The 23730-nt window shown below is 44.6% G+C and overlaps 1 protein-coding gene across 4 annotated transcripts in view; it reads left to right on the forward strand.

The window, feature by feature from the left end:
- The window catches only part of SLC4A11 (solute carrier family 4 member 11), a 97891-nt gene that overhangs the window by 23884 nt on the left and 50277 nt on the right, over positions 1-23730 (forward strand). For 3 of the 4 annotated variants that reach the window (XM_054824417.1, XM_054824415.1, XM_054824418.1), the window contains exons 3-7: positions 4912-5064; positions 14870-14916; positions 19323-19554; positions 20198-20260; positions 20807-20888. In XM_054824417.1, coding sequence (XP_054680392.1) covers positions 4912-5064; positions 14870-14916; positions 19323-19554; positions 20198-20260; positions 20807-20888 — 577 coding nt within the window. The remainder of the gene's footprint in view (positions 1-4911; positions 5065-14869; positions 14917-19322; positions 19555-20197; positions 20261-20806; positions 20889-23730) is intronic. The other variant, XM_054824416.1, reaches the window with a different exon arrangement.

Here is a 23730-nt window from a genome sequence, read left to right on the forward strand (position 1 = left end):
GTGTTCTGGTGAGGTGACCAAGTGCTATTTTGGAAAACCAGTAAAAGGGACTGTTCTGCAATTTGCTGCCTTCTGTGCCTAAAAACTCATTGGAGAAATCTGAGATAACAGCTAGCCATGCTAAAAGCTATATGATTGGCAATCCAGCACTGAGCTCAAAAGAACTGTCTTAATGTAACTTTAGTTTTCTGGCTTTTTGAAGAGATTTTGTGGGAGGGGGGGCAACTACCACCTCTTCAGAAGAGCAGATGCCACCCCATGATTCTGGAAGCCTGGATTTGGCTGAGGGAATAGACATTGCTGTACAAACAGGTGCTATCAACGAGAACACTTTTCCAGACTTGTAGTGTAGACTACCTTGGAAGTTGAGGGTAAAATCAGTGCTTTTCCAGAAAACTGCTTTGAGTACTTGGAGTGTTAACATAGCATATGTGGTCCTTCAGAAATAAAGCCAGCAATTTCTGCAGAGACTTGGCAGAGGTCGGTAACTTTTGACAAGTTTTGATCTTAGCTTTCCTATTTTGCCCTGCGAATCTAGCTACGTGGATATGTACCTTATCTCATCTGTGTAACTTTTGCTAAAACAGTAGCAGCAATATATCTGCCTGAACAAAAAAATCTGGGTATGCGCATGCTATGCAAAACTGTGCAACATCTGGGTAATGCCAAAAGGAAAAATGCCTTCTCCCCCAAAAACCTCTTTCTTGAATGTTCTGTCTGATGTGCTGCGCTAAACCGAGTCCAAAGCAAAGCATGGATAGATGCATTTGCACTCCTAACCTCCTGGTTAGCGTGTGTGTTTGCAGATGTTGATCAAAATACCGTGATTGGCTTTGTCAGCCGAGAGGTTATGCTGGGACTGTGTCTGGCATAAGTCTCATAACCTGGGATGTGAGATGATGTCATTAGTAATATAACTGCTTTTCTCCCAGGAAATTGAGTTCCATGATTAAGATTTCAGCTTTCTTGGAGAAGTCTGCAGCCCCTGGGCTATGAGTGCTGCTCCCACAGAGCAATTGAGCTTTTCTAGGGAACGTATATGTTGTGGCTGAAGTTGTGCTTCCTGTTAACTACTACTCTGATTTTATTACCCCGAGTACAGCTGCCAGGTGCTGCTAAGGCAGTGGAGGGAGAGGTAATGCCACCTCCGATTGCTGCAGCTCAATTCACTGCTCTTCCCGACAGAGCCCTGGGCTCTTAAAACTCAGCTCAAAAGCAAAATAGCTGCAGGGCAAGCACCTAGTCAGAGATGTGAGAGGGTTGATAGCAGCGGGACCGGGAAGATGAAGTGGATGTGAAAAGGTGATGAGAGTAAGGAGAGAAGGCTGGGGATGGATATTGAGATGTTAGAGCAAGGCAGGCCTGGGCCAGGCATGAATTACAGGGGAAGGGGTGATGCTTTACAGGGGAATGATTAGAGAAATTGTGGGGTTTTTTTTCTTCCCAGCACCTGCATAAAATAGGGGAATGGCTTATTTTCACATTGCAAAGGACGAGCTGAGGTGCAGGAAGACTTAGGGTCAGGGCATCTGCTACTTATGGCTGCACGGGGTGAGGAATTGATTTTGTTCCTGCAGTGCTGAAGGATGGCACCTGCTGTCCTTGGCCTCATGTGCTTTTCATCCTTTTCCATTCTTTTTGTTATGAGATGAGTCCTGCAGCGTGGACTGAGTGGGGGTCATCCTGACCACAAAAGGTGTTCTTCAAGGTACAGGAGGGCTGCACTGATCTCCTCAGCTAACCTTAACTCGGTTCCTGACTCTGGCCTCCTACTCAACAAAATCTCTTGTCTCTAGTGCTTTCAGACCATATTTCAGGCTGAAGTGGTACTTCCTGTGCTCAGAGGTCTGACTCACCCTGTCATGTAGCTCTTGGTGCTTCAGCAAATGCTGCCTTCATGTGAAGGTGGCAATCTGCTGAGAGAGAGATGGGGATCACCATTTTGGAGGTCTCTAAGCTCTTCCCCAGCCGATTTGAAGCTATATGCAAAGGTGTCTAACTGCCCCCCCCCACCTCCCTGAAGCAACTGCTGATAGCACAGGATATAAAGTGTTACTGAGACTGTGCTTCCATATGGAAACCTGATTGATATTTACACAAATTGTGCAATGACCACATCGGATCCTACTCTGAACTTCTGTAAAACACCAGTCAAACTTTTAGAGGAGCTGAACAGCTTCTGCTGTCGCTTGTGGCATCTGCTGCCCTTCAAGCAGCAGGAGTGGCACTCGGTGATCATCAGGCAATGGGGGAAAAACAGCTGCCAGGGCTGGAGGCAGCTATTGAGCCATGCTCAGAGGGAAGGGAAGGTGCATCTGCCATGCACACAGCTCATCCTCTCACCTCGAGGTGACCCCACATTTGACAGGCATTAAGTTGCTTGTGCTTTAAAATGCTTGGCAGACTAATAGACTGAAAGATTCAAAACAGGAGTGATTTGAAGCCTTGAGGTGGTTTAGTGACAAAGCAGACACCTGCCCGGGAGTGCAGTTCCTGTACAGCCCAGGTTTGGGATTATTTGCAAGCTTGAGTGTTTTGTCCGTCCCTTGCCCAAGGGACACAAGGCTCGGCTGCCTTTTGTTCTGCTCTTTCCTCCCTTAAAGAGGGAGGAACAGAGGATGCTTCCCTTGCCAGAGTCCTTGCTGACCTCTGCCCAACCCTCTGGTCTTACTCCACCCTTGCCCTTCTTCCAGCTCCTGTCCTGCTTCTCTGTCTCCAGCCCTCCCTGCTTTCAGGGCCCACTGCTGCTGTGCTCTTATCAAGGAAATTTCAGTGGACTTTGGATAGGAATAAATAGTCTTCCCTGCTTGGCTTTTACCCATTTACCCATCTGTGTTTTAATTGCCTTAGGCCGGTGGGGAAAAACTCAAGCATGTTCTGAGCTGTGTGCTCAAACCATCTTGCCCCAGTGTGCCACCCACAGAGTGGGAAGGATGGAGAAGAGCAAACCTGTTGTGACAACTTCCCTGGGGCTGCAATCCTGGATACGGCTGAGATGGAAAAGCCAGGATCATGGATTTGAGCCTATCCCAGGCTGACTTTTGCTTTGCAGGGCTGCTGAAGCTCTCCTGGCACCAAGGGGGCTGTCAGCACTGGTGGGTGGGTGCTCTGCTGAGCTGAGGAGAGGTTATGGTGCCTGTCATGCATTTCAGAGGAACCAAACCCCAGGTTTGGCACTTCATTTGGGATTGAGATGCTTGTGTGGGGCTCTGTAGTACTTCTGATGTCAGCAGCACCCTGTCTGGCTGCTGTCCTCCCTCCAGGACACAGGCTGCCCTGCAGTCCTGGTACATTTGCCAGCCCTTGCACAGATGTTCCATAGCTGGTGGTGCCTACAGTGCCATGATGCTTCAGGTATTGTGTTCAGGTGTTTCCCACGCTTTCCTCACCTCACTTCTTTCTCTCTTTCTTTGGACAAGTTTTCATCATGCGGGGATGGAAATGGCTGCCTAAGCTCCCCCAGCAGCAGAGGACAGCACCCTTAGTGTATTTTGCTGATTGTCTCCCTGGCTGGATGGGGACAGCAGCAACCTGTATGCTTTTTGAAGCCTTCAGACCACTTCTGATAGGACCAATTCACACTTATTCCTGTCAAGCAGGTAGGCAGAGATCAGGAGGGGGATTAGTCAGTTTTTTGTCGGGTTTCCTATGGCTCAGACAAGGAGCTCAGGAGTCACCTGAAGGCTTGGAGCCCCTGCAGCTCTCCTGGGGAGATGCCGAGTGCTCGGGATGAGCGCCTGTCGGTGTGTCACCCGCGGCAGGAAGTGCTGCAGCCCCTGTCCTGTGTCATTGAGTTCCTGTTTGTGGCCTCCCTGCTCAAGGCTTGTTTTTTGTGGTGGCAAGCTGTCAGCTCGAGATCCCTCAGACCGCGTGTGCTGCTTTCAGCTGCTGCAGCCTCTACATTTGCTTATATAAGGCTTTAAAAAAAGCCATCAATATTGTAGCTTCCATTCAAGCCTCGGCCTTGAAGCTCACCCATTTCATTTTGCTGTAGTGCCTAAAGCAAGCTAATGAAATATATCCCTCCCTGCTTCAAATTAGGCATAAAAGACTTGTCAGAAGATGGGTAGAAGCTGCTGAATAATCCTGGTAATGTAAAAATTGACATTCTATAATGTCCCTAATTCTCCTAATTAAACATGATACATGAGCATGCCACAAGAGTCCTCCAGCTGCTTTGTAATAAAACGTTGCAGTGAACCAGCTTGCTGTTGAATGAGGCTAGGTTAAACTCTAATTAGAAGCGTTGCGAAAGGCTAAGGAGTTGTCCGCTGTAATTAAGAAACTTGTCTCGCTTTCTCGGTGCTGCTGCCTCCTGTGACCTGCTCCTCTGCCCTGTGGGGAGCTGCAGGTCTGTCTGTCTGTATCAGGTGTCTCCTTGGAAACATCTCTTTTCTTTTTTCCTTCCTCAGTTTCAAATTGCTGAACCGTAAGTGAAACTGCTGTGCTGCCAGTGACTTGAGCTGATGAAAGTGTTAGGTTTAGGGTATGCTGGTGCTGTGACACAGCTCTTGGTTTTGGGTCACTGCTTGGTGTTTTTATGGTTTCCAGTCTGAGTTTTCATCCTGTTTTGTTTTGATCTGAGAGGAGCAAGGCGTACCCCCTTGGATTTGCCACTCGAGCCATTGACTCAGTGAGCAGGCTGGCTTGGCCAGGCTCCAGTGTGGCCCTTTGGATGCACGCTTGAGGCCAACCCAAAATGTGCTGGAGCTGATTGCTTATAATTTTCAGCCCTCACCAGGCGAGGGCATAAGAGAAGCCCCTCACAAGGCCCCAGGTGCTGCCAAGGTTTGAAGCCTCGAGGCCTGGCTGCAGTCCTCGGCAGCCATGATCGGTGGGTATGCCCGCACCATGGCGGTTCTGGGCCCTGGCCTGCAGCCCCACTGACCGCTCTCCCTATGTCGTTGGCAGGGTACCTCAAGTGCGACACGGACGATGGCTGCGAGACCAAGGAGGAGACAGGGGGCGAGGAGCTCTTCGACGCGGTGAATTCCTCCATTGTCTCGGGGGACAGCATCCGCTTCTTTGTCAATGTCAACCTGGAGGTGCCGCCGAATGCTACTGGTGAGTGCTGCCCCCCAAAATGGGGTTGTTCCTTGCTGTGAAATTTTGGAGCAATTTTTATTCAGTTATTTTTTTAATCCTAATAAAAGGCTGGCTGCTGAGCAGGTCTTCAGTGTCCCAACTCCTTTTTCCGTCCTTTTTTTTAAAGCAAGGCCTTGAGTTTGGGGGCTGTGGCCTTGCTGTAGCTCTCACTGCTGTGGCCTGGTCACTGGATGAGAGCTGTTTCTAGGAAAGAAACAGGATTTTTGGTGTGTGTGAGATCCCTGTAGATAACTCAAATGTGGCTCTGGGGCTTCCCAAGGTTTTTGGAGGGTCTCTTGATCATGTTTTAATTGAAATGCTGGATGAGAGTTGGAGCTGTGAATCACCTTGGGTCAGTCACTGTTCTCCACAACAACCAGCAAGGGAACAAAGTGTAGAGGGACTTTTGGGGCTGGACATGTGCCTTTTGGGTTTAATCATCCTGACTAGAGGATGAAGCTGACAAGCAATCCCTGCACCTGCTGTGTTGAGGCAGATAGCAAAAATGAGGAGAAAACTAGCCTGTAAAACATCTCCGATGGCGGTAAGGCCCCCACAGCACGCAGCTATGCCTACAAGACAGGTAAATGCTGTTGTGTATCATGCTTGTCTGCCCAAAACTGTGCTCTTTGTGTACTCCTTGTCATGCTAGCATCCTTTAGAAACTTTGCCTGATGTGGGGAGCAAGGTGGAGGGGACTTCCATGCAGCCTAGTTAACACAAATTGTGAAGATACTTAAAATGCTTGCTGTTGAGGAATGAAATCCCTAGATTGCTCTAGAGGTTGCTTTTGCCTCTAGCACACCATTTTGACACCCTCTGTAAGGCATGTGCTAAATGGTGAAGGAGGAGGGCTAGCAAAACCTGGCTTTAGCAGTATGTGCCTAGGAGAAAACAATCTCTGGGACACAGCAGCAGCCTGGGTTTCATCTTGGCAGCTGGAGGCAGCCTGGAGCCTGCCTGTGTGGGCACTGACTATTTTGGAGATTAAATGTGAGGGCTCTGGATTAAACTTGGTGTCACGGTATTGCAGAGTCCTTTAAATTTGCTGAAAGGTATTTTCAGATTACAAACAAATCCCAATTGATCTATAGTGAGCAATTATTGGAAACAGTGATGCAGAATAGGCACGGCCCAGACCTCTGCTTGACTGTCCTGAAGTCTACTTTTTGAATTGGAGCAGTGACTTTAACTTAAGAATAATATCTAGCAATTTTCAAGCCTGCAATTTTAGAAATGCCATTTTAATTGAAAGATTAAGGGGAACTGTACTCTGCTATGACAAGTCTGGGCTTAATGCCATGGGGTGCATTGTTCAGGAATGAGGAATGCAAAAGTGCTGTGGATTCTTCTGTGTCTGAAGAAGCTGACTTTCCTTGTGTGTCCTCCTGAGCTTTCTGTAAGTGTTTTCCCTTCCATTCAAAACAGGACAAGAAAGGCTTCCTTAGTTCCCTCAAGCACTGATGTTTGACAGTGGTATTAGTTGTATCCTTTTTCTTCAGCTGAGATGTTTAGGATTTTTAAGGAAAAATGGACTTCTGATGTGCTGGAGTCTCCTTTCAAATGCAAGGATGGAGGTTTTAAAAAACAGGCTTCAGGCAGAACTAAAGCTCAGACTTTCGCTAAGGGCATGTGGGAAGTCAAATTAATTTTTTTCTTTTTTCCCATGACAGCATCAAAGTGGTCCAGGTAGCCAAAATCCAGGTGGTTCTCTGTGAGCATCAGGCATAGGATTCCTCAGATTCTAGGTTTTGAGTCATCTAGGCTGTCAGCTCTTTCTCAGAGGTAGTTTTGCTGAAGCATCTTCGAGAGTTGATTTTCTACATACTAAGTCAGTCTCTGGCTGCAGAGGGCATAGCTGATCCTCCTGGAGAGCTGACCTCTCAGGTGGCTGAGATGAGCCCTTTAAGCTCTTCTGCTAATGAAAGTAGCCTGAGCTGCTGGAAGAGAAACCCCTCTTCATGAGCTTTTAAAGCTCTCCCCCCCCCCCCCCCCCCCCCAATGAGGTTTAACTCTTCCTTTGCTGAGGTGTATCTGGGAGTACTGCTCCTTGTTCAACTCCACAAGGGAACACTTTTCAGAAACGTCCTTGCGTTGCTGCTGTTCTCTGGGTGTTTTGGTTTATATTCAGACTTTTTGTTCTTGGAACAAAACTGTGGAGCTGAATATTTGCAGTGTTTGTTTCAAGCAAGACAAGCTGAAAAGAAAGGCAGAAATGGGGGGGGGGGGGAAGCAGGTTCTGTCTAGGCATTACAAGATCTACCCCCCCCTTCAAATGCCTCATTTCTAACCCCCAAGGGAGCTAGTGCTCCAGGATACTACGTGATCTTCTGATGCTCTTTATCACATTGGAAAAGCAAGTGTGGGAATGGCATCTTTCCATCCCTACCTCACTTTCTTGCTTTCTCTAAGCTGGGCTTGCTATTACCCTCTTGTGTCATGCAGCCCTTCACAATGCTTGGTGGGGCCTGGGCAGCTGCTGCCTGGCCAGAGAGAGACTGAGCATGGGCTGTCGTCTGCAGAGGGGGGGTCTCCAGTGATGCTTATATTGATTTGCTCCCTAGTGTCAGATGCACTTGCTACATAAAATACTCGCTCAATGTCCAGCAGGAAAAACCTCTAAGGAGACTTGAAAAAAGATAAATAGCTGCTCTGAGATATCTGAGGCTCTGTGAGCATGTTCTGGTTGTCACAGTTGGGTCTCTTGGCTGAATGTGGTGTCCAAATTCTCTCAAGCTGGGGACTGTTTCTGATGAGCTATTGTGGGGTTGCTGCCCACTGTAGTGAAGGGCTAAAAGATCCAAAAATATCTCTGGGGAGGGGATGAGTTGGTACCTCAGGGGCTGGGTGCTGGCAGGCAATGTAAGTGGAATCACAGATGCAGTGACAGCTCTGCCATCATCCTGTTGAGCTGTTAATCTCCATATGATGGATGTACAGCTTGCTATGAGCATAACTGGATGCACTTTCCTGTAATTCTGTTTTGGAGATCGCTGTGTAGGATTAAACGTTGAGCCAACAAAACATAGCATGGTCCATAAAACTCTGACAATTAACCATTGCCATAAAATGCTGGGCTCTGTGCACAGATGTGTATAAAACGGGATAGCTTGAAGAAATTTAGGGTTTAAGGTATGACCTCTCATTTTTAATTAAAACTAGCTGCTTTTGCATGTAATATTGAGTCCAAATCAATGCAGATGCCCAAGCACTATAAATGCTTCTCAGTCTTGACACTTGGGTCCTTTCTCCTGGCTGTTTTATTGCTTCCTTGTGGTAGGTGATGAAAAGCTTTTTTTTAATTCTCTTCTGCCTCTCATTCTTCCAGCTTAGGTTTTGGTGTCAAGATTTCTGTTTTCAGTAAATGCTAGTATCTCTAACATGAAGGGTCTTAATCTGAAGCTAGATGCTTTTGCACCTGGGATCTGCCTTTTTGGGGGGAAGATCAGGATGGATTTTAGAGAGACTGGGACTTGTACTTAAGTCTCACAATAAATGTATGTAAGTGAAATGTTAGGTCTGTGCCCTGCTGCATTTATTTTTGCAGAAGTCAGTACTGCATTCTAGCCCTAAATGAAGTCGCTTTTCCCTGACACCTCTGCCTGAGGTTGAAGAGGGAGTCCCCATCACAGAGGCAGGGATGTTACCTTTCCTGTGCTGCAGGTGGAAAACCCAGCTTGATGCTCTGTTCCCTGGGAACTTGTACCAGAGAGGATGAGGAGCATCAGTGAGTTTGTGCGGTGGTGGTGGTGGTGGGGTGTGTGTGCCTCTTTCCTCTCCAGACGGGTGTGCTACAAGCCCTGCTTATTTCTTAACTACCAGGTTAGCTGTCTAGTGGCTTGCAGGCTCTTATACGGCTTTACAACTGCTTTCCTATTCTCTCACCTAGCTAGAGGTGTATTAACTGTTCTGTCTTAGTGCTACCTAGATGTGAATTTTACTGTCTCTTTTTGTATTTTATATGTGGACTTTTCCATAAATCCATCTGGAGCCTGGGCTGCAGGTGTACATACCTGTATCCCTTCAGCCTGTTGCAGAACCATCGAACTACGAGATTCAACCACTTGCTGCTTTATCTGCAGCATGCTTGGAAATAAATCCCTGCAAATAGACACAGGATTTTGGTTTAGGTTGAGCCTTAAAGTTGGTGGACAGGCTAATGCAAGCCTCACTTGTTGCAGTGGGTCTGCAAAATGTGAGGGGCTACTGCCTTGCCATCAGTCACAGTGTTCTTATCTGCTTGGCAGCTCCCTTAAATCAGTCAGGCAAATATTGTCATAATTTGGACCTTGTTTTTGAAGTTTGGGGTTTTAAAACAATTCACCTGCTCCTCCTTTCCCCAGATTGCAATAGTAGGGTTTGCACAGGATTTTTTCCTAAACTTGGGCACAATTTATCAGGGATTCATGGAGCTATAGCTGCTCAACTTTAGTATGCATTGCCACTTACAGCTGGTTCTCATGCTGGTGGTTTTAGCTGCAGAGAGGTGCCTGAAGCAGTTTTTGGAGGGAAGAAGGCAAAATCCTGATGGCAGTGAAAAGCCAATTGGAAAGCAGGATGTGTCTTCGTTGGGGTGTGTGTGGGGGAAATAACGGAACACAATTTACGCTTCATGAGAAATTAAAGCCTGTTCCACCCTCTGGACAATTGATCATTCCTAGATACGGAGAATCAACAGTTTCCTGCAATCCACTCCAGAGGCATGCACGTGCACGCCCGCCGCTGCTGCTCCGAGCAAAACACGGTGCTCTAACTCATGGCCCAGCCCCTGCTGAGATGATTTTTTTTTTAAGGGGACGAGGAGAAATGCTAGATGCTGGCGCCAAGGATATTCCAGAGAGAGTAGTGTCCAGAGACAAGTGGTCTGGGCCTGAATGGGTATCATTCTGTACACAATAGTCACATTTCCTCACATTAATACCAAGGTCCTTTTTATGTCTCGAGGCACAATGCTGACCCACGCGTTCCATCTGATAACTCCTGTTTTAGCAGTTTGATGTCAGCGTGGGATGTTGGGCTCCCAAAGCTTCCTATACTCTAATGGAAAGTGGATATACCGATTGTGTTGGGGGGGGTGGGGGGGAGACGGCCTCCCTCCTGAATTTCCTGATGAGTATGTTTTCAAAGTGGTGCTTATGAAGGCAAGGGAGGTGCTGGGGGGGTTTAGGTGTAGTGCAGGTGGTTCCATGCAAAGACAGTGTTCTCCCTTTTAGGTGTTTCACCTTGGGGTCAGCTTCCCCCAGGATTTTGAGCTCCCTGTCCCTCCAGTTCACATGGAAAATTGCACCTTTTTCCCCTGCCCAAAATTTAATGACAAAGCCTATTGCAGCTTTTCTTTAAAAAAAAAAAAAAAAAAAAGACTTTGCTTTTGCAGTGCGTGCATGTCTGAGGAGTTGGGGGGTGTGACAAATGACGCAGCGCTCAGCGTTCTTATCTTGTGCTGTCCACCTCTTTCCAATTCCTCTGCGATGGCCAAGGAGGAGTGTGAGGTGATAGTCTTTCACCTGCCCAGCCGCTGCAATGTCTGTGCCATTATTCAGGTGAAGTTTTTCTTCTGCCTGCTCCAGAAATTTGCAGCTAGTTGCTTATTCCCACCTGCCTTTTAACCTGGGAGTTGGTTTAAAAGGGATAAACCCAGCTGATTTTAGATTTTCTGCTGCAGCTCAGCCCACTACTCTACTGTGGGAATGTGGGATAGCTGGGGCACAATTATTTAACAGTATTTCACCAAAATTACTCAAGTCTGGGGATGAGTCCAGACTAGGCACAGCCATGGCAGGGCAGCAAAGCAAAGGATCCCCTTGATATCCTGCTTGTGCAATCCCTCACTGCCAGTGACGAGTTAGAGGTATCTCCACAGCTCCTAACAAGCTCCTGTCATGCCATGTGCTGATGCATTTTTATTTATATTTTTTTAAGGCAACAGATTCTAAAAGCAGAACAGGTTTTGCTGCTTGCCCTGTGGTTCAATACAAGTGGTTGAGGCTTAGATTTGCTCAGACCCCTGAAGAAAGCCCAGATAAAATAGCTTTTTAATTAATAAAAAAACCCCAACCTTAAATACTTCCACTTACACCTGATCCTTGATATTTTTCTGAGAAAACTATGAAAGTGCTAATGTAGTATTCTGCTCTGATTTTATTAGCTGATTTACTATGCATATGCACTGGGGGAGTGCGTGTAGATCTAAAGTCATGTGCACTGACACCTGCACAGCCAAAAAGTCTATGTTTTCCAATTTCCACTCCTTTATCCCAAAGAAAAATATGCTGCAGGCATCCAGTGGTGACTTCGCTCCAGAGACTTTTGGGTCTTCTCGGGTGTTAAGAGCAGCACTGGGGACCTGTACGGGGAAAGGGTTGAAAAGAGGATCTTAAGTGAAAGGAAATCCCTTAAGGCAAAAGGTGAAAAGCCTTAAACTTTGGCATATGACTTTCATGGGTTTGTTTTCAGAGTTGTCTTTGTATCAAAGATGTCATTATTTAAAAAGGGAGTGGGGGGTAAGCAGGTTAGGGGATTTAATGTCTCTGGGTTGCTGTCAGGGATGTTATGTAAAGGGCAGCTGGGATGAAATGGCTTTGGAGTGTATAAAATAAATTTCCTGCTGCATTTCTCACTTCCAAGTATTAAATCTCCTTGTTCATGTTGAGAACCTGGATGGATCCTGTTCTTCTGCACATGGTGGGAAACAAAAAATGAAGGCATGCCACAGTGCCCGGGCAGGGCTCTGAGCATGCCAACATGAGGCTACAAGCGTAAGTCTAATGTTGGCAATTCATCAGCGTTGTTAAAACTGAAGTGAACTCCCAGCAAGTTGCTTGTAGCATATTCAGTAATGCTGCGTGCTTGTGTGCGTGCTTCCTAGAAATTCGGGATATGCCTGTCGCCTTGATGTGGCTGCCAGGGGATGTCGGAGATGCGTCGCTGACTTTTTGGTTTTCCCCTGGGCAGAACCTGGAGCACAGCCTAACAGATAAGGTCGGCCACCCCTGGCAGCTCTCCTTTTAACTATGAAGACGGAGACGATAATGCCCGTAGCTAGCTAGCTTACCTAAAATAGACTTTTGCAGCCTGCTTTGTCCAGCAAGGAGGACCACATAAATCGAAATGAAAAATTTTAAATGGCTGTGACCTCTTTCTGTTTAAGTGTGCTTAATCCTGACATTCAGATGTGAAATCTAGTTATTACTCGTGGTAGTGAGACATAACTGATGATTGATTGATGGATAGTTTCTTCCTTGTCACTAGAGGGTGAATCTTTGGTTTTGTCTCTGTTTTGTGCATGTGAAGGGCTCCTCCGTGGAGGCATAATGGTCAAGGGTGTTGCACCTCTTCAGCCCCTCCATAACTGGAGGGAAGAACTAATAGTGCCATGAAGGAGGAGAAGATGAGTGGCAGGCTGGTGGTGGTTGGTGTTGGGCTTTAGCCAAGCTGTCTCCTGATCGATGTATCATGGGCAGTCTTGTGGAGGGTTTTATCCCATGTTGCCTAGTGGGTTCCCCTGCAGTAAGTGGGTGGTTCATAAGCCAGGCAGAAGAGCACTTGGGAAGTCTCTGTATTTTCCTCTCTGTTTTTCATGTTCCAGTGGATTTGCTACTACCCCCGTGTAATGTTATAGCACTCCAGTGGGCCTTTAAGATAACAGCCCAGAACTGGGATAGCCATATCCAGCTGTCTCCTTCCCATGGGTCAAGTCTGAGTGGCGTGTTGCTTGGATGAAATGATGAATGAGGCCCTGGGCCTTCCAAAGCATCACCTCTGTACCCAAAACAGCTTTTCTGAGAAGTTTGAAAGATCCTGGTCCAACAGATGTAATTAGATGTTTTTGCTTGCGTTGATAAAGCAGCACTCAGTGCTCATCCAAGATGAGTACCTGAGGGAGCTGTCAGCGAAGAAGATTGATACGCGCTTGAAACTGATAAGAGAAAGCGAGAGTTGCTGTATGATAAAAGGACAACATGAATTTCTGTTGTGTTTGCATGCATCCGTAAGGATGGACTGCAGATACGCAGATATCTCTTTAGCGTGTGCTTGCTGTTGTTCAGGGCTGTGGGTATTTTTTGTCTGTTGAGAACTACTTATTGCAAGAGCAGAAAAAACAAAACATGTTTTCTCCTCAATGAATATTTATTGCTTCTAAATCTTCCAGCATACTTTTGCATGTGTAATTAGGCTGTAAGTTGAGTAAGTGAGCGTTAGAGAACTACAAATGTAAGAGCCTAGGGAAAACACTTGATGTTTCTAGTTTATTTGGGTGCTTGCTTTTTAATAATAAATAGCATTTTTTAGATGAAACAGCTTGCGTTTTCCAAAAGATGTGTCAAAAGCAGTAATAATTGGGACTGTTGCACCAGCAGGCTTGTCTAGTTAAGTGATGCTTTTAATCACATATGCAGCATCTAAGTGAACTTTGGAAGAAGTTGGGTGATGTAACCAAAGCCTCTGAACCATCTTCTCTTTAGTGGGAGATGAAGGCAATCCTTTTCTTTTTCTCTACTGCAGTCAACTCTGCTCCCAGTTTTGAGTCGAAGCCTTTTAACCCCACTGCAGACATGACTTGAATTCCTGTTTGATCAGGGATGGTTTTGGTTAAAGCAGTTTTCTGTGTGCAAAAAAAATTGCTTTTTTTGAGTTCTGGTGTTTTGTGAATTGCATCCTCAGTCAACCTATTTTTTTTAGGGGAGTAGCAGGGCTGGGCTTGAAGGTGCCTCTGCGTGTGGTCAGCCTGTGAAATGGGTTAGGATTTGGAAGTCCAGATCTGGAGAAGAAGCAAAAACCTGATCTGAATAGCTGTAACTCTGTTACATCTCTGTACTTTTCCACAGCTTGGCCTCTGGAAAAGTTTTTGGTCTTCAGTGGGTTTTTTCCATGCTGTCACTACACTCATTTGAATGAAAAAAAACTCTTCGTGTTTGATGTATAATTTTGGTAGCAGCTCAGTCTTGTGGGGTTTTTGGGGAGTGTGAAGATGAGGACTTAAGGAGAAGGATGCACAGACAGTACCTATGGTAATAGTGATGCTACAGAGAAGCTGCCTTGGATGCAAGCAGTGTGGAGTGGGCTTGTGGCAAAAATGGGGGTTTATTTGTTTTTTAGTTTATACCCAAAAAATTGCTTCACATACCCTAAAAAAATATTAATGTTAGTGCTTGGAAATTTGAACTGGGAACTTAGAGGGACAGGGGTACCCAGGATCTCAGCTGCATATTAAGTGACATTTAATAGTCTCTAAACAGCAATTTTCTTTCCCAAGAGCTCTGTTGCTTTATGCTTAGATTTATGGAGGCAGCATGGTGAGTTGACAGGACATTAATGTGCTCATCTTCGAGTCACTGCATGTGATCTCTTGCAGCCTGCTCCCTTGGAAGTGCCTGGGTGTTATTGTTGACTCTTTAATGAGGACAAGAGTGGTTTCCAAACAAGTGTGACTCATGCAATCTTAGCCTCAATCTATCAAACAACGATGCATTGGATTAAATGATTACCTAAAGGATTAGGAGTTAGAACTTTTTTTTGGCAGGGGGAGAAGTGAAGAGTAAAAATACATAGGGAATCTGGGGGGAAAAAACAACAAATGCCACAAACCCCAACTGATCAAATAATGCCAAAAGCTACTTCTACACTTGGTTTACACTTCCAAAATGGGAAATGTTGTAAAAAATGGAGTCTCTGCTTTTCTCTAGAGATCATCCTCTGCCAAGAGTGATACTTCATCTTGTTCTGCTGCCTGTCAGGTACCTGCAATAGTAACGCTCTTCTGACTATTTTTTTCCCCTCTTTCTAGCTGAAAATGAAAGTGCTGGCTGCGTGTTACTGCACACATCAAGGAAGGTAAGTAGTGATGCTGTGTGATCTGTTTATTGGTTTTTTTTATCCCCTAGAAGTAGAGGAAAGGATCTTGAAACACTCTGTGGGGGTGGGGAGGTGTTTTTTACTGGCCTAAACAGAAGATATATTAATGCCTCTTTCCTTGAATTCCTCTGTCTGTCTTTAAACCTAAAAAGCCATGTGCTGCTTGTTCTCCAAACAGTTCCTCTGTAATTCTGATTGTTCCACTGCTTTTTGTCCCAGACAATTCCTTGACATGTTAATTCATCACTTTCTCCTCTGCAGCTGCCTGCAAAGGGATCCAAGCATACACCATAGAGATTCAGGCTGCTGAGCTCCTCTTGAGCCGAAAGCAGAAATACCCAATAGATAACTGCTGTGATTTTGTCTCCTGTTTATTCCAGCTGATCAGATCTGCCTTCACAAGGTTCAGCAGGAGTGAATTCCCTGGCAACACACAGTCTAGGGGGATGATTAGGAAACAACACTTAATTTACAGTTGCTCTTGAGATTGCAACTCAGTAATGATAAAGTGAAAATGCAAAAAAAAAAAAATCATATAGGCTGTATTACTACAGACTTCCCACTATGAAAATATACAGAAAGTATGCAGGGGGAAATAGGTTGATATTTAATACCACATGAAGTCTTGGTCTTTGGGGCTGTGAGGTATGGCTCATGGTACTTTAAGTTGTCTTGACTCGTCTTGTCTGCTGGTTGGAGGGGTGGGCTGGCTGCATGAAGCTGTAGCATTGCTGATCGTGGTAAATCATATATTGCTGGCTTCATTGAAGGTTGTAACTTGGGTTCTTAAATCTTTGTACCAAAGCCTTCAGGGATTTTTAGGGAATCCCAAAGAGCTCTCTAACTCTGCCTTGCTTTAGGCCTCTAAGATCAAATCTTGAAAAGGTATTTCAGCAGGCTGAATTAGTAGGGGGAGGAAAATAATAGCTTTAGTAGAAGAAACCTTCCCCCCAAGTTTTGAAAAAAACAAACACACAACCACCACCAAAAGAATTAGACACTGTTTGATATTAAGTCATAGAAATGAAAATAAGCTATTCTGTGCTCAGGAATGGAAATCTCTTTGTCAATAATTTGTCTTGTCTAATACTAGTGCCAAGGTTCTCTTGAGTTGTGTACACTTGACTGAAAGTAACCTAAGAACTTAATCACTTAAAGTGCAAATTCTAAGCCCAAATGCAGGATCTGCCTCTGATAAGTAGTTGGAAACTGCTAACACATAAGTCTCTTCTATTTTATTTTTCCTTTTTAGAGCTGTAGTATTCCTGCTTTTCTGGACTATAGCTCATGCTCGAGCACTTTAGTGTGCTGTTGAGCGACAAATACCAGAGAGCTAGTGTGCTTTAGCAGGGCTTGAGAAAAGATACTATAGCCAGTTTTTGCCTCCAGGGAGGCCAAGTTGAAATTTTGTGCTTCAAATGCAAAGGAAATTTGGACCTGAGTCACAGAGGAGATGGCCCCAAATGTCTGAGAAGGGGAAATTGCTAGCAGAAAAGTGGTCAGGTCAGAAGCTTTGTCTGGAGATGTTTCCCTGCTGGGTTGTCCCTGTCTCTGGTGGTAGGCCATAGTTCTTGTTGCCCTATCAGGAGTGCTGGAAGGGCAATCTGTGTCTTGGGCAAGTTGCTATCTAGCACAGCACTTGGTAGGCATAAATAAGGAGAAGCTCCTTGACACGGTTTAAAATATTTAATCACTATTGCAGTGTGTTTCTGTGGGAATTGGCCCAAGTGACCATGGCAACAGCACAGGTAGAGCTCTGCTTGGGACAACATGCTTTTTGGACACCCCTTCATATAAGATTCTTGCAGTGTCTGTAAGTGGAGTTAGTCTCCAGAGCAGCCACCCAGCAGAGAAGTTGCATTTTGGGCCACCTTGATGAGTTTTGAAAGCTCTTTTTTGCACAGGTAGAGTGTGTGACTGACCAGGAGACCTGCCTGAAGTTGGAGGGGGCTGAGCTGTTTTGAGTTTCTAGCTAAGCAGTTTCCAGCATCAAGTATCCTGGTGTGACTTGACTATCTAGTTAAAAATATTTGTGAAGGAGCAATCACTAATCTCTTCTGAAACCAGCGGGTGTCCTGACTGGAACAGTTCTATTTGAGCTATCTCTGAGGTGCTGCTGTACCGGTGCTTCCACTAATTTGATTTTGGTTTGTCTCAGGGAGTGATGTAGTTACGTTCTTTCACGGTGGCTAGTTGCCTTGAGATGTTTAATGTGTGCATCTTCCCCAATGTTATGGGAGTGATAATAGGGATGGGTATTGTCCCTATTTCTTATAAAGGACCAGGAGCAGTAGAATAAAACAGGACCACAGCATGGAAAATTATTTACCCGAGGATTTGCCTGAAGCTTGTTCAGAGCTGAGCTGAATGCTTATGACTTGTAGTAAGCTGCTGACAGTGCTGTCCTGCCATAGCAAGCAAACGATGCTGTCATGCACAGCTTGCTGGAGGATCAGAGTTGATTGAGATGATGTGGGCAGATAATAGCCCTTTTCTGAATGCCTTTGATTCATTTCTGCTGTCCCTCAGCTATCCTTCAACTGTCTCCTCCCACTGTCCACTTCTGGTGGCTTCTCTCATGCATGAGAGAAGTTGATGACACGAAGCCACTCTTGCTTTTTTTGAAAGCTGCTTGGCACTGTGGGACTCGTGATGTTCTTACCCATGGAGGTATGAGGAAGGTTACCTCCTCTGCCATCCACCTTGTTAAATCCTGTCTAGGTCTTTGCTATTTGAACCTATATCCCAGGTTGGACTCAGCATGCCAGACAAGCTGAAATGAGTTACCTTTGGGATGCGGTTGCTGGTCGTATGGTGACCCCATGAACAGCAGTGTTACAGATGGCGATAGGTGTTTTAATGTGCTATCAGGTAGTGATAATTTGAGACTGACTTGGCCACTTGCAGATATATGGTCTCTTTTAGGTGGAGTTGTAATGTAGCTGTGTCGCTGTCTCCTCTCCTAAGAGCAGATGCTAATAAAGCCTTGGAGATGGGAGCTGAAATCCTTCAGAGAATCTTCCCTCTCAAGGATGCTGTGTAAGAAATGATTGATGCAGAGTAAAACAGTGCTAATTGCAATGGATGTGTACTGACAACTTGATAGTTGCTCTGATAATTACAGTAATTAGTAAGATATTAGCATTTTTCCACTGTGTCTAGGCTATAAATGGAAAAGGTAGACAGGGTATGTGTGAGAGAAGGGTATTGATGACTCAGGCGCTGGGGAGGTCCTGTAACTTGGGGGGAATGTGCCAAGGTCCTGGTTGTGGAGGCAGCTTGGTGTCAGACTTGTAAAAGCAATTCAGAGCTTGATTCTTACTGAGATTAAGGGAGACTGAGGGCTTAAATGTATCTTGACAATCTGTTCATCAACATCATGAATTCAAGCCTGGCTGGTTTCCTGTCGGAAGGAAGATCCACATAACAAAGTACAGTTCCCTCTTCCTCACTCGATCTTAAGCTGTTGAAGGAGAGGAGAGGACTGTCAGTCCTTCTTGACTAGTACTGTGAGTGCTAACAGTGTGTGGATTTCCAAGGACTGTGAAATGGAACGATGCATTTGTAGTTTGATCACTCAATGAACTTCACAGCTGACAAATACGGAAAGGAGTTGAGGTTCTGTAATACAGCGTAGCTGTTTCTTCCATCAAGTCTGGGACAGCAGAGGGAACCAGCAGAGAGTTGAGACAGTTTCAGCCTCTGTCTGCTGTCTTTTTTTTTAATCGATTCAAAGCTAAATGTTATGCACAAAGGAGGACAACTTCCTTGGGAGTGGGAACAATGGAAATTTAGGAAGTATCAAAAAAGGTGAAGGGCTGGATGGCATTCCCCATCTCCTACTTCACGCTCCCTAACTGGGAGCACTGGGGGCAGATGCTTCCCAGTTTGAGAAGAACTTGGTTAGGTTGTACTGAGATGCATACTGATAATCTTTTCATGCTGCTGAGCTTAGAGCCCATTTCTTCCAGATAACTTTTTCTTTGTTTCTGCAGACTTCTTGAATTATATAAACCTAAAGAGGATTTGAAATGCTACCTTAAGCATTTTTGCTCTTAGGCTAACTTCTGTGCTTTATCCTAGGCAACAAAACTATTTTTAAATTCTGCTTTCTATTTCAGGGTGTAAATGGTGCCTAGGCATTCGCCTATGGTGGCTCTGTTAGGATAAGCCTTGAAAATGCAAGTCTTCAATGTGTTAATAATATAACACAAAGCCCCTTTTCTCCTGTAATGTGATCTGAATGGTCAAAGTGATTCCAGAACTGTTGGTTTGATGGCAGAAACCTCACCAAAACGATCTACTTGTGAACTACACAGATCCTAGTCCTTTGCTGTTAGATATTGTGTACAGCTGTCTAATGCTCTGACCTCTTCTTAACACAGTACCTGAAGTTAAAGAATTTTGAGGAGGAAGTCAGAGCCCACAGAGACCTGGATGGGTTCTTGGCCAGAGCCAGCATCATCCTTGATGAAACGGCCACCTCCTTGGACGATGTTCTTCGAGAGATGCTGAAACATTTTGCCGAAGATCCTGAGAACATGGAGCCAAGCTGCAACTTTGAAAAAATCATGAGCACTTTATTCACGGATTCAGGGACCCCACGAGAAGGGAACGGTAATCAACACTTGATTTGCTTTTGCCAGTGGGTTACTGTTAAGTTGTCATCCTATCCATTGGTGGTGTGTTCAATGCTCACTATTGCGTGGTCCCCAGACTTGCATGTTGCATGTGACACTGGGGTTTATTTTTCTATGTCACCCAGGCTGAAGGATCTTGTGTCTCTTGAGGTTTTATGTTTTGGTGGAGTCTTGCCCCTATTTCATTACGATGACACATAGCAGTGTTCTCTGGGGTGAGAAGCCTACAGCACTGGAGTGTCTTGTCTGTTTGGAGCCATTAGGTGTGGTTATCCCCAGACAAGTGTGTGCTCTTCAGCAGAGACACACTTGGTGGTGTCCCTTCAGAAATGGCTCCTTTGCCTTGTGATTCTCCATCTAAATTCACACAGGCTGGGAAAGTTTGACTGCTTTGGACAAGTAATTGGTTGGGGAGGGCTGAGCCTTTGCTTTGTTCCCAGCCCACTGGAAGGGACGAGAAGTGCTTTGTTTTCCTCTAGAAACTCAGTTAGGGCAGCCCTGGCCAACGTTGTTGGCTCATGTGTCACCTTAAGCTATCGGCAAATGTCATAGTGTAGTCTAAAACGCTATCTTTTAGCCCAAGATGTAAAGAAGCTTAACTAAGCATTGTTTCTCTGTAGGCACCCATGATGTTTCAGAGTCAACAGGAATGAATATACAAACATGTACATCGCACCTCAAATGTAACTGTCACAGCCTCAGTGAATTTGTTTAACAGATATGTCAAGTCCTGAGCATGTAGTAAGCATGTTCATGCTTTGGTTACTTCTTGCTACCTGTCTTAGAGCTTTGCATTTATAATCTCTTTAATTTAGGCTTTCTGCCAATAAAGAAAAATTAAGCAATGCCATAAAAATAATCTGAGAACAGTAGTTAGGAAGAGGGGGAGAGAGGGCAGGGAAGTCAGAATGACGCCTCTTCCAGTCCTGTCTGCGTGTGTGTGTATTGAATAATGCTAATCTAATAACCTAATACTGCAGTAGGTTGATGTTGGGAGGAGAAATCAGCTGCTTTTCCAAGCTGTGAATAGTTTAAGGACAGAATTCAAAAGTATTGGGACAAATTTTTCCATCTTGCTCTGTCACCCCCCACCCTTGCATCAATCCACTGTGCAGATAAATAAGTATGCTTGGTATTAGTACTCGGCTTCCATTTGAAAGGAAATATTATTTGCAGTTGCAAACCAAACACAGGCAGTGTGTAACACTTCCCTCTCTTCTTTTTCCTAGTTCACCTCTTATCCGATACAATTCAAGGGGTCACAGCGACAGTCACGGGGGTGCAGTATCAGCAGTCCTGGCTCTGTATCATGTAAGTACCTGGGTTAGATTGGCAAAATCCACTGGCTGCTCAAAACTTGTAACTTTTTCCTGCTACTGGGAAGAATAGCAGTGTAGAATGTGCCCTTGTAAGTCAAGATGGTGATGCCATCTCAATCCATCCTGGCTTGTGTGATCTCAGTCTCACCATTGGGCTGCTCTGCTTTGCAAATGGACAAGCAGTAGCCTGGGCAGAGGTGACCACTGTCTCTACAGGACATTAAGCTCTTGGATGCTATCGAAATCTGGTGTTAACAAGCTAAAAATGCCAAAAAAACCATCGGAGCCAGAAAATGCTAATTACTGAGAAATGTTAATGAGAGGAACTTCTGAAAGGGACAAGCAAACTGGTTCATGGACTACTTTGCCAAAGTCTGGGATCTTGTACCAAGAGGTTTCTTAAGTCCTTTGAAAACATCTAAACTTTGTAAACGAAAATTGAAGTCAGAAATTCTGACACTGTTTAGACACTGATTACTTTGACAATTAATCAGTGTCTGAATTAATTGTCACTGTCAAACATCGGAGCAGACCCTTAAGACAGTAAGGACTTTGTCACCTGGGATTTACAAGACATGGTGGCTTCACCCCAGTTTCCATTTGACCAAAACTGAGTTTTGCAATTACAGTCTCAAAGTTCAAGCAATTTGGGCGAGCCAAACTGTCCCTTCACAGAGGAAGGCCAGAACCTGAGTCACTGAGCCAACCAAAGCAATTTGATTTGACTTCTGTCTGCTGCTTTATGTATATGCAGTCTCTAAGTCAAGTTGTCAAGAAATACGTTAATTCCCAGAGAAATTACTAGGATATGTTGGATAGGTACCTAAAGGCTTGGGGAGTGGAAGCATGTATTTTAGCTTTCACAGCCAGTTTGCTAGGACAATAGCTCTCCTTCTACTAGCAGTTCTTCTTCCCCTCTGCTTATGGCTGGAAAAAATGTAGAGTATTCTGCCTTGGAAATAGATGATTTAAAAGAAACAAACTAAAAAACCTCAAAAAACCCAACAACAAACAACAACCTCTCCTCCTCCTTTCTAATCTCTTATGAAAGATAAAGATGTGGTGTCTCTGTAGAAAGGAAACTACTGCATATCAGGGCTCTGTTCTGTGAAATAAATGAACTGGATAATGTCTGTGCTGTATGTGTTACTTTAAGTTCTACTCTTACATCAGGCTTGTACAGAGCAGCTCGCACAAAGAAGAAAATGAGTTCATACTGTAAAGTGGTCTCTCTGTACTGAACAACCAAGAAGGCTTTTGATCAGTTTTCTCCCTTTTTGGATACCATAGGTAGGATAATGGCAATAAGGATATGTACATCCTACTCCGGGGAGGGTAGAAGTTTCTACCGTGGCATGTGATGTGGTTCTGTGGAGGGCTTTGGAGGGCGTTGACTTAATAACAAAGTATTTCTAGAGGTCATGATACAAATGCTGTGATTATGTACATGAACCTGGAAAGGGTAGGTTCAGCCTTTCTGTAGAAAGTGTGCCAAAGCTTTAAATGCATCTATGTGAGTAATACTAGCTTCCATGACAAGACGTGATTTGAAAAATAAGCTCACAGCCTGAAGGTGTCTTGTGCAAAACTTTCCTTGTTTCTTCCTTTTGTTACTCTGAAGAAGGAGAAGAAGAAAGTGGTGGGAAAGCAGTGATGAGTTATTAACTATAATTATCTAATTATTGCACTGTATTTCTGCTGTAGCTATTGTGCAACAGATTGTGAACCATATTTTTAGATCTTACGTTTTTCTTGAAGTCAGACTGCAAAACAACTTCCAAAACTCTGAAGTAAAAGGAATTTATTGATGAAAAAATTTTCTGTATGAGTGGGAAGAACATTTAAGATAACTGCTGTTCTTTATCCTTGCATTTAGTCTATACTCTTTGCTAAATTTTAAATTAGTCCTTCTGGTTTTTGTGCACATTAACTTTTTACTCCTAGTGGATGAGGTAGGCTTCAGTATTATGGTAGGATTATCTTAATGAGAGAGCAGCTCAAATATGGCTTTGGTAGTACTGCTTCTGCATTGATTTTTGAGGGGGAATATTAAAGCCTAAATTAGCTTTAAGATAAAGAAAAACTGTGTAGGATTTTCATTGAGTTATGCAGAGCCTGGCTGCAGAAGAGCATTCCTAACAGACAGAAAAATTTGGTTCCTTCTCTCTCCTGTGCTGGAGAGAGGGTTTCTCTTTTTTTTTATCAGACTTACCCTCAGTGTGGAAAGCAGTGCAGAAAACTTAGGGTGAAATAGCTATTCAGCTTCTGTTGGAATTGGTGCTTTTCTGATAGTTTTAGGTCTATTGAACCTCCAGCAAAGGTCAGATATACTATATGGATCTGGGCTATAGCTGCATGCCAGAACAAACCACTGGGGAACTGAAGATTTCAAGGTTTGAATGTTCCACTGAAGTTCAGGAAAACAACTGGCTTCTAATTAACAATAGGCTTTATGGCTTCTTTTTTTTGGTCAAAAATGTGCAAAACCTGATCTTGCTGAAGCCATATGAGGGTACATAAGCCTATGGAAACCTTGAGACTCATTCATTAAAATTCTGTGTAGCTAAGTGTGGCACAATACTGCGTGCCCCACTAACCAGCAATCTTCAGCTCTAGAAGAATGAAGGTTACTAAGTATTTGTGTACATGATTGTTTTCTAACTAGAAAGCAAATCTTCAGAGTTACAGATTTGCTTCATCAGTCAAGGACATGATCTCATACCTTAGAAACCATGGACACAACTCTTTCTCACATTCATAGCATTTGCCAGCACAGCAAGACACAAACTGGCATGGAGATCTCTTGCTGCTTCACTGTGAAGCTGCTGGTTGGT

The sequence above is a fragment of the Grus americana genome, chromosome 4, assembly GCF_028858705.1.
Source record: "Grus americana isolate bGruAme1 chromosome 4, bGruAme1.mat, whole genome shotgun sequence".
NCBI classification, from domain to species: domain Eukaryota; kingdom Metazoa; phylum Chordata; class Aves; order Gruiformes; family Gruidae; genus Grus; species Grus americana.